The sequence below is a fragment of the Sinocyclocheilus rhinocerous genome, unplaced genomic scaffold (assembly GCF_001515625.1).
Source record: "Sinocyclocheilus rhinocerous isolate Xijiao unplaced genomic scaffold, SAMN03320098_v1.1 scaffold55, whole genome shotgun sequence".
Classification (NCBI taxonomy): domain Eukaryota; kingdom Metazoa; phylum Chordata; class Actinopteri; order Cypriniformes; family Cyprinidae; genus Sinocyclocheilus; species Sinocyclocheilus rhinocerous.
The window spans coordinates 17,685-28,138 of NW_015647461.1; the positions used below are offsets into that span (position 1 = coordinate 17,685).

At 35.5% G+C, this 10,454-nt stretch overlaps 1 protein-coding gene across 1 annotated transcript in view; it reads left to right on the plus strand.

Annotated features, from left to right (window-relative positions):
* LOC107709168 (VWFA and cache domain-containing protein 1-like) overlaps window positions 1–10,454 on the plus strand; it is a 57,618-nt gene that overhangs the window by 16,943 nt on the left and 30,221 nt on the right. The window contains exons 3-6 of the mRNA XM_016513580.1: window positions 742–844; window positions 7,494–7,637; window positions 9,338–9,430; window positions 9,848–9,869. Of these exons, the coding sequence (XP_016369066.1) occupies window positions 742–844; window positions 7,494–7,637; window positions 9,338–9,430; window positions 9,848–9,869 (362 nt within the window). The remainder of the gene's footprint in view (window positions 1–741; window positions 845–7,493; window positions 7,638–9,337; window positions 9,431–9,847; window positions 9,870–10,454) is intronic.

Here is a 10,454-nt window from a genome sequence, read left to right on the forward strand (position 1 = left end):
AGCGATATTTGATTAATTTATGCTATGTTTATAAAAAGGACAGCATTGCATTCAAATGGTCAATTTAAACCAAAGGCACCAAAATAAAAATTCTCAAACATTTCAGTCAATACTTCTAACTTCTACACTGGAAAACTGAAAATAAATGAATTATTGTTTAAATTAAATTAAATTAATTTAATCATATAATTATTAAAGTGTTTTGGTATAATTATGTTATTTATTGATTTATTTATTTTAATTAATTAATTAATTTTGTTTTGTTTTATTTATTTTTTTATTTTTTTGCCAAAAGTGAAAATAGCGCACTGACATTTTTGACCAAAATCATTGGGTGGCAAAAATGTAAGGGATTATTCACCCAAAACTGAAAATTGACATCATTTACTCACCCTCAAGTTGTTCTAAATCACACAAAATATGATATTTTGAAGAATGTTGGTGACCTAACAGTTGATAGCCATTGACTTCCATAGTATGGAGAGAGAAAAAAAACACTATGGAAGTCAATGGCTACTGTCAACTCTTTGGATATTCTTCAGAATATCTTTGTTTGTGTTTAACAGAATAAAGGAACTCATACAGGTTTGGAAGAAGTCGGGGGTGAGTAAATGATGACAGGTTTTTCATTTTGGGTGAACTAAATTGAACCCCAAAATTTGAGTTAGCATACTCATCAGGGAGACATTATTGAAATTTGGTGTGCATAGATATTAATACATCTGTTTTTATTGTTTTCAGCTAGCAAAAAAGATCCGTGAGAAGTTTAACCGGTACCTGGATGTGGTGAACAGGAACAAGCAGGTGGTGGAAGCCTCTTACACAGCCCACCTCACGTCAGGTAGTGGAAATTAATGAAATAGAAATATAAATTTTACACTGCCGTTTAAAGTTGTGTGTGTAAGAAATTATTACTTTTATTCAGTAAGGATACATTAAATTGATTTTGATCTTTCTATTCATCAAAGAATCTTTAAAAAAGGTAAAACAAAACAAAAAAACCCACTAAAATTAAGCAGTTTTTTTCCTTGAACCAAGTCAGCATATCCAAATGATTTCTGAAGTAGGTAGTGGAAATTAATGAAATATAAATATACATTTTACACTGCCGTTTAAAGTTGTGCGTGTAAGAAATTATTACTTTTATTCAGTAAGGATGCATTAAATTGATTTTGATCTTTCTATTCATCAAAGAATCTTTAAAAAAGGTAAAACAAAACAAAAAAAAAACACTAAAATTAAGCAGTTTTTTTCCTTGAACCAAGTCAGCATATCCAAATGATTTCTGAAGGATCATGTGACTCTGTAGACTGGAGTAATGACTGCTGAAAAATTCATTCATCACAGGAATAAATTACATTTTAAAATATATTAAAATGGAAAACAGATGTTTTAAATTGAAATAATATTTCACAATATTACTTTTTTTTTATTGTTATCAATTAAAGGCAAGCCCTGGTAAACATAAAATACTTCTTTCAAAAACATAAAAATTCTATACATTGGCTAGAATTTGCTCGCTATATTTTTTTTAAAATCTTTAGCTTTTTCCTTCAAGATTAAGCTTGCGTTTTTGTCAAAAAAACGTGCAGAAAATGTGCAGTTCTCAAAGGACTGTAAAATGTCTCTGTCCCCGAGGCACAGAAACATCTTTTACGATGTGTTGAAGGGAAGTAAAATTATAGTAGGCGTTTAGAAGACTACAAATAGAAGTTTACTTCAGGTTTTCCAGCATGTCATCCAGTGTCCAGTATCAAAGTCAAAGCATTGTAAGTATCACCTGAGGCTTGATGAAAAAGCATATAAGAGTTAGCTAGGAGCTGCTTTATCCTACAAGACAACACTTGGATGTATTTATGAATGACACATCATTTGGCTTAAACCTTCACACACCTGCCCAATCAGCTCATCGAGGTTTATCTAAACCGCCTCTTCAAGTTTTCTTAACAATGGAATGTACTATACACCGCCTTGATATTATCATGTTACATCCTGTTTGTGGGTTTTTGAAAAGCCTTTCATTATGACAGCATGATGAACAATATAATGTACATTTTTCTAAACTGTAGAAGTGAACAGTACTTTCGACAAGTAGGTTTACAATGCTGTACACTTACATGATACGAAAAATCCAGACATATCAGTGATCTCTAGAAAAGTCATTTTATTTTGCGTGAGGGTGGTCCAGCACATTGAGATCTTGTGACCTGCCGTGTCCAATCAAAGTTGTTCTTCAGTTAACTCAGTGGCCATCTTGGTAATGTTTTCTAGGCATTTTATGGCGCTTTTCCACTGCATGGTACTGCTCGGTACGGTTCACTTTTGGGGGGTTTTCCACTGTGTACAGTACCTGGTACCTGGTACTTTTTTTAGTACCACCTCGGTTGAGGTTCCAAGTGAACCGTACCGTTACCAAAACGTGACGTGTAAACTCTGCTGATCAACGCAGTGGAAAAGTGCCATTAGTGTAGCTCCTGTGTACTTGCTTGGGGAAAAACCAACATTTCCAAAACATCTCCAAAATGTTTGTCAGGATTTTGTTTTAGTAACATATTTAAAGGCAACTTGAGGACATTGGTTTCATAAGGTTAAATGACATTACAAAATTTTATGTAAAGGCAGTATAAGCATCAAGAATAAACATAAAAAACAAAACATAAAATAAAAGATGACCTCACACTTTTTTATGGAAGTGCCCTTTCCACAATGGAATAAAAAAAAAAGGTAATTTTGACTTTCTCACAATTCTGACTTTTTTTTCTTGCAATTCTGAGTTTTATCTCACAATTTAAACTTTTTCTCACAATTCAGAGAAAAAAATAATATTTCAAAATTGCAAGATACAAACTTAAAATTCCTCTTGCAATTCTAAGTTTACATCTTGCAATTAAAAATTGTTTTTGTTTTTTTGGAATAAAAAAGTAAAAAACGTAATTGCAACTCTTTATCCCACAGTTCATCCCAGAGTTTATATATTCCACTTTTAAATGTATATCTCTCAATTTGAGTTTATTTACATTTCTGAGAATCGTGAGATAAAGGCTTCCATACTTTTGCCCTCAAGGAATCACAAAAATGCCTGTGCTGTGATTAATGTAATAACGGAATGAATAGATGAAAATGTCATTTTCAGACAAGGTTTCTAGAGATTTAAAGCTTCCATATGACATCTGCTCTGGCATTGTGTCCTCTATCAGACCTCAGTTCAGCTGCCCTCATAAAGCCCAGTCACGGCCGAAAGATCAAATGTTTCACACCATATCGATGTCACATCCTCATCACACATCCCAGCGGTGTCTGTTCTCCCAGAAGCGCTGACCTCTGGCACAGGAGAATGCTTTAATCAACACTCACCCCCACTGCCTTCTGCTACACTTAACCAGCGATGAAACCGTCTAGAAATAGCCCCTTACTCAGGACGCATGTGATCGACTGCTCTCTCTCTCTTTCTCTGCTTAGGGGGATTTAAGTGTCGGTGGAGTGTTAAGCTACATTTGTGTATTGCCCAAAGGATGGTCTGCAAAACTAATGATGTTGAAGTGTGTGCATGTGGAGTCTGCAGTCTCCACATGCACATGTAATAAGGCTACAACCGTTATCACCAGTACCAAGGAAATACCATGGTTTGATGTTTCCAATGTTTCTTACATTTAAACAAGGTTTATATTGCAACAGTAACTGTGAGGTAAATCGATTCAGATTTTCAGGTAGTAGTAGAAAAACATTTCAGATATTCATTAAAATATATATATATTTTTTTATTTTATGGCAATAAATTTAGATCATCACATTCCTATTATAATTTTTTTTCACTTGGAGCTTTGTTTTTCCAGTGCTTACATTTCTTGATTAGGGTTTCTTCCCCCACAAACAAACTCTCATTCTCCTGATTTCCTTTCCTCCCTCTTTCACTCCTTTCTCATTCCCTGTTAAATGTTAATCCGGTCTGTATCTCCCAATCCTTTTGGAGCCAGACCGTTTGGACAGGCTCTGAGCCTGAGCTAATAAAGACGGCATTTCTGTGTGTGAGAGAGAGAGAGGGGGATGCAGAAAGGGAGCGAGAAGAGGGGCTTAAGTCACCATAAAGGGGTCTTAAACGCTGCTCTGCCGGACTGCATGCTTTCCTGAGTCAATGCAGGGTGAAATAGGGAACCTCTTTTCCCATAATCCCCCTTGAGCCTCCCTCTTAACTCTCGGAGACCGCTGTGCTAATGAAGCCCGCTCTGATAGACGCAGTGAGAGTGTGAGTGTGACAGACAGAGCTGATACCGCAGTGGTACGTGCATCTTATCTCCGCCGCGTGGCGAGACGTCACCGATCTGCCAGCACTTTATTAGCTGTGGAATAGAATCACAGGGACTTGTTCTTGTCACCGTCAAACATGAAGTGCCACTAAATGAGGAGTTCATCTCCGTACATGAGGACGGCACTTTGCTTAGTTGAAATATTAAGAGGCTAAAAGCGTTTGCTGCTCATAGACGGTATTAATAAAGAGATATGAATGACTGTGTACTGACACAGGTTAAACATTCATTTAGAATTACTGTGTTCTAATGCCTGATCGTACATTTAATTGTCATCTGACATATTATGTATTATATATTTCCCATTTTACTTTTAGCACAAAATACTACTTTGGGCGCTTAAGACTAAAGGATTTATTTTTCTTCTATTGATAAACCAATATATCAGCTTAGTTGGTTATTCAGCCATTTTTTGGCCAAGTGTTCATTCCCACTTGTGTCAGTTATAAAATCTAATGAACAAAAATAAAAAAAAAAGAGATTTTTGTTAATTATTATATTATGTTGTTATTATTATTTTTAAGTTGGTATCTGCATTCTGTAAACCGCATCATATGTTTAAAATGCAATATTGTTTGTTTATTTCTGTCTTTTTTATTTTTTTTTTATTTTTTGGTAATATACACATACTTTTTTTTAAAGAGATCATTTAAATGCATGTTTCTAATGTAACTGTGACATCAGGTATTGTTCAATATAATTATTTAATTAATTTCCAACCGAATCAAATGAACATTTGATTGGAATTTTTAGTTTTAAATGGTTGAGATCATGACAGTTGTCCTCAATGTTAGGATAATTTATTATGTGATTGAAATCGTATGCTTTGAAATTGAAATATGCAATTAGAAGTGAACAACAGATGTGTTTCAAGTTCTTGGTTATTTTCGGTCAGATGCGGTTTTTACACCATGCAAGCTGAACCAATACCTGAGGGCTTGTTTTTCCATTCATTCCTTTTTTTCCTCTCCTCATTCTTTCTGAATGTTTTTGCAGTGGCCCTAATTTGCATATTGAACCGAAATCAAACAAGTCTCTATAAGTCTCAAGCTTTTATTCAATATATATTTTCTCACTCGATCTTTCCCCCCCATTTCCCTTTTGCTCACTTGCTCTCCCATCTTTTTTCTGATGTATAATTCAAAGCAGCTTGCAAATTTATTTTTTATCTAGCACATTTGCTTTGCCACCACATGTAAAGTGTGTTGAAGGAGAATTCTAATGACTAGGGCCTGATGGGAATTAAATGTCTGAAGTTCAAAGCGCTTTGCACATCACAGCAGCCGTCAATCAAACCGCAGCCCCGCTCCGGCTCTGTGAGATGACGATAATAGGGAGAGAGAAATGAACCCGACGGTGAGAAAGACACTAGTTTAGTAATGGGTGAAGGAAAAGAACATACGTAGTTCATGTGGCCAAGGACAAATACGATGCATTTAGGGGAGAGCAGTGCAGCATGGGTATTGTGTGAAGAAGAACAGAAAGATATATGCAGTATCTGCCATCAGAACAGAGTCGGTTGGCAGGGGATGAGGAAATGATGGCTAGAGCTTGTTACAGAGATAGTGTGTGTTTGTGCAGCAGTGTTTTTGTAGAGTCATAAGGGAGATGAAAGCGAGTGTGGCAGTGCAAGATCTCTGGAGACACTGCTTAGATCAGTGCCCGATTAGTGCAGGCAGAGACCTGAAACAGCAGCATAATGGGTGGCTATGAAATATTATTTGTTTGGAGCACATTCTGAATAGACAAAACTCATGATTAAATCTAGTCGGGTTCCTGATCACTAATGGCCACTGTGCCACTAATCGTGTGCCGTCAACATGCAACTAACCATATAACTCTGCATAGATGGCACATTAAATTGGCTTATTATCAGTCAAGCCAAACAGAAGATGTTCCAGTATACTGTGTGTGTGTGTGTGTGTGTGTGTGTGTGTGTATACACACAAAAATGGTTATTTGGTTAATTTTTCCTCTCTCTTTAGTGTGAATCCATCTGAATGCCAAAATGGACGGGTTGAATGATGTCCTCATTTTCAAACCATGAACAAAACTATGCAAGATAAAGCAAGCCAGACTGCATTACTGCTTGGCTATTTGCAGTGTGGATAAACGTGTTTTTTGCCAGTCAGAGTGTGTTTTGTGTATTGCATTATTGGATTAATAACTGGAGCGTTTTAGTTTTTTTTGTATGAAGACTAAAATACTAAATATTAATAATTAAAATAAGATTTGAGTTTTCATCCTTAAAATTAATAGTATGACTTAATAGTATCATTTTTTTCTAAATATTAATATTTTTCTGTTTTTATATTTATATGTTATATGTACACTGTCATTCAGGTAAGATTTTTTTTTTTATGTTTTAGAAAGTGTTGTCTTAGTTTAGAAGTCTCTTTTGCTCACCAAAGCATTTATTTGAGCAAAAATACAGTAAAAAGTAATATTGTGAAGTGTTATTATAATTTGAAATAACCATTTGCTATTTTAAGATATTTTAAAATGCACAGCATATTATTGTGATGGTAAAGCTGAATTTTCAGCAGCTATTACTCCAGTCTTCAGTGTCACATGATCCTTCAGAAAACATTTTTTTTATTAATCTTAATATTTGGTGCTCAAGAATTTTTTTTTGCTGTCAATAATGTTGTTCAGCTTAATATTTTTGTGGAAACAGTGTTACTTTTTTTCAGGATTTTTTAAATGAATAGTGAGTTTGAAAGAAAATATTTTTTCCAACATAAAAAATCTCTCTACTGTCTTTTTAGTCAATTTAATGCATATTTGCTGAATAAAATTTTTCAGTAAATATTTTTTTTAAATCTTACTGAACCTTAGCATTTTCTTTTTATATTTATATTACTTCATAAAAGTGTTGGATGCTGTGAATAAAATCAAAAGTGTTCTCCCATCTGCTCTTCGTCATCCTTCTGTCCCCTCAGACTGCATCCCTCCATCTTTCTCTTTCATCTTCAGCACAAGAGCTGTGCAGCTGGTAGAAATAGATATCGACACAGTCTTCCTCATGGGGTTTTACCACACAACTGTAAAAGCTGTTATTATAGAATAAGAAACACTTCAGCTTCATTTTTCTTCATGACTGAGGCCTTGAACAAACGGAACACTCTCCGCTCAAGTGCTGGACCGTGTTTTCTTCAGTGTCACTTTCTAATTATCACTGGTTAAAAGAATCTGTACTGATGTTTTGTCTTCTCTCTGATTTCAGATTTGATGGTAATTTTAACACCAATGTTTCGAAGACTATCAGCTGTGATCGTCTCTCCCCTACCGTCAATAGTCGAGCTTTCAACCCAGGACGAGACCTCAACTCTGGTGTGTATAAAACACACACACACACACACACACACACAGTGTCTAAGCTTCAAAAACCCAAAGCCAATTTTCACTTATCCAGCTGCTGCCATAGCAACCATTTGCAAAGATAAATATTGCTTTCCTGACGGCAAATCTTCAAAGATTTTTTGGCCTTTAGAGTGAGACAAAAAAATGAACAAGGCTGTTGAATACGTGACCTTGCTGATTTGCACGTGGAAATACTTTATTTTCTCTCCTCACATCTCTCTGTTTTTATTCCTTTCCCTTTTAAGTGACCACAGCTTTGTACCTCTGTGCTCTTTTCCCCTTTTATATCTGCTCTACCTCACTAATCAGGAAGTGTATGTTTTTTATCACTTTATACACTGCGCCAGTGTCAACAGCTCCTCTTCATATCAGATACATCAGTGTTTTTGCAGTGGGAAAGCCTCCCAAGCCTCTTATAGTGGTTTACATACTAGACAAAAGAATACTAAGAGTCAGTAAATTCAGTGATGGTTTCAGCAAGTGGTTAGTCTGAATCCAACGTTGATCAATTCTTTAAAATAATCAGATTATATTTGTGAATTGGATTACATAGGTCCCCCGTTATATATTTCACTATTAAAATATCTAAAATGGTGCATAGGGACTCCAGTGAAATGTAGAATTGTTTTTTGAACCGTCTGTATGAACTGATTGGTAACACTTTAGTTTAGGGACCAATTCTTACTATTAACTAGTTACTTATACTGTAAGCATGCATATTACTAGCGTGTTGGCTGTTTATAATAATATATTATATTGAGTTTATTGAGGCAAAAGTTGTAGTTAATAGTGAGAATTGGTCCTTAAAGAGCAGGTTATGTGGGTTTTTGACAGTTTAGCAGCTAAACTTTAGCTGTGGGCACGATTCACTTGCATAAGTGTTTTTGTATTTTATGTCATTATTATAAGAACGGATTGGAGCACTATATTAGTGTTTTATGTAAAGGTTCTTTGCCAATGGTAGCGCTCGCTAACTCGCTCAAGGACTCCTCTCTGTGCCAATCACAACAGGCTTGGCCAGCTGACCAATCAGAGCAAAGTAGGCTTATGGAAGGGAGGGGTTTGCTCCAAACTTGCTTGGAACGAATCGTTTTGAAATCATTGGCAAATTACTCTAATATTAAATGTATATTCTGTGAAAATTACAATGTTTTCTGACCTTAGATGCATTTAAACCTGTTGTAGGGGACTCCAACACAATATTAGGACACTTTAAAATACCATATGACCTGCTCTTTAAACTAAAGTGTGACCAACAGATTCATTACACTAACAGCAATTTAAAAAAAAAAAATTTTTTTAAGCCACCTTGGTTCAGACTCTCCCTTCTTCTGGCTTCACACACTAGTTCTCCCTCCAGAACAGATGATCACAATTCATCTTCATACAGATGCTTATTTTTGTAAGGCAGTCATCAGGAGTTCATGTTACCACTCTCCCTCCATTTGTCACTGAATACTGACCCTGCTAACCATGCAGGCAGTCATCAGTCATATTTGATCCCTGTTAGTCTAAACATTGATGAAAAGAGGAGGGAGGGAGGAAGAGGGAGAAAAGAGACAAAACGATTAAGAGGGAGAAAAAACCTTAAGAATTGAGTGATGAGAGCGAGAAAGAGAGAGATAATGTTGTGTTTGTGTGTGTTGTGATGTCTTTGATTTATTTTGTAGGTTTGGTTCCTATTTCCCAACAGTTTCCCAATAGTTCTGTAAGAGTTCCCCCGACTGTCATAAGGCTGCGTCCCAACTTTATAGGCACTGAAAGTATGTACTTATTTTGTTGCTGAAAGCAGAATAAGTACTATTAAAGGCATAGTTCACCCCAAAATGAAAATTCTGTCATTAATTACTCACCCTCATGTCGTTCCAAACCCGTAAGATCTTCGTTCATCTTCAGAACACAAATTAAGATTTTTTTTTAATGAAATCCGAGAGCTTTCTGACCCTGCATAGACAGCAACGCAACTATCATGTTCAAGACCCAGAAAGGTAGTAAGGACATCATTAAAATAGTCCATGTGACATCAGTGATTCAACTGTAATTTTACGAAGCTACGAGAATACTTTTTGTGCGCAAAGAGTGGTTCAACCGCAATTTTATTAAGCTACGAGAATACTTTTTGTGCACAAAGAATACAAAAATAACGAGTTTATTCAACAATTTCTTCTCTTCCGTGTCAGACTTTGCTGCGCATTTAGGAGAGTACCACAACGCATGTAAGAAATTAATACTTTTAATTAGCAAAGATCCATTAAATAGTAATGTTATAAGAAATTTTTATTCCAAGTAAGTGTTCTTATTTTGAACTTTCTGTTCATCAAAAAAACCTAAAAAAAAATCATGATTCCACAATTAGCCAAGTTATTACAGTTTCACAGTTAGCCTTCAATAGCTATGTTTCCATCACCCTGTTTTTATGCGCATTTTGAAGTATCGCATCGGAAACGAGTGATGGAAACGGCAAATTTCAATGTCCTGCCCGCGAAATACGAACAGAGTCTGACCTGCCCACAAACACTTCCGCTTGTTAGTGTGTTTACATCATGTTGAGAAGACGCTGTGTTCAAGGATACCACAGAAATACAATTCGAAGCTTTTGTTGTGTGCTTGTCATTTTACCAAGGACTACTTCTCTAATCTTGGCTTTTATCTTCGTCGGCTTCTAATCTTCTTAATTTGGACTAACAAGCTCTCCGAACCACAACCTGTAAGTACGATTGATACGTTATGTGTACATTTTCAACTGAGTGCTCAAAATATCAAGTTTTTGTGCTAATATGTGATGTA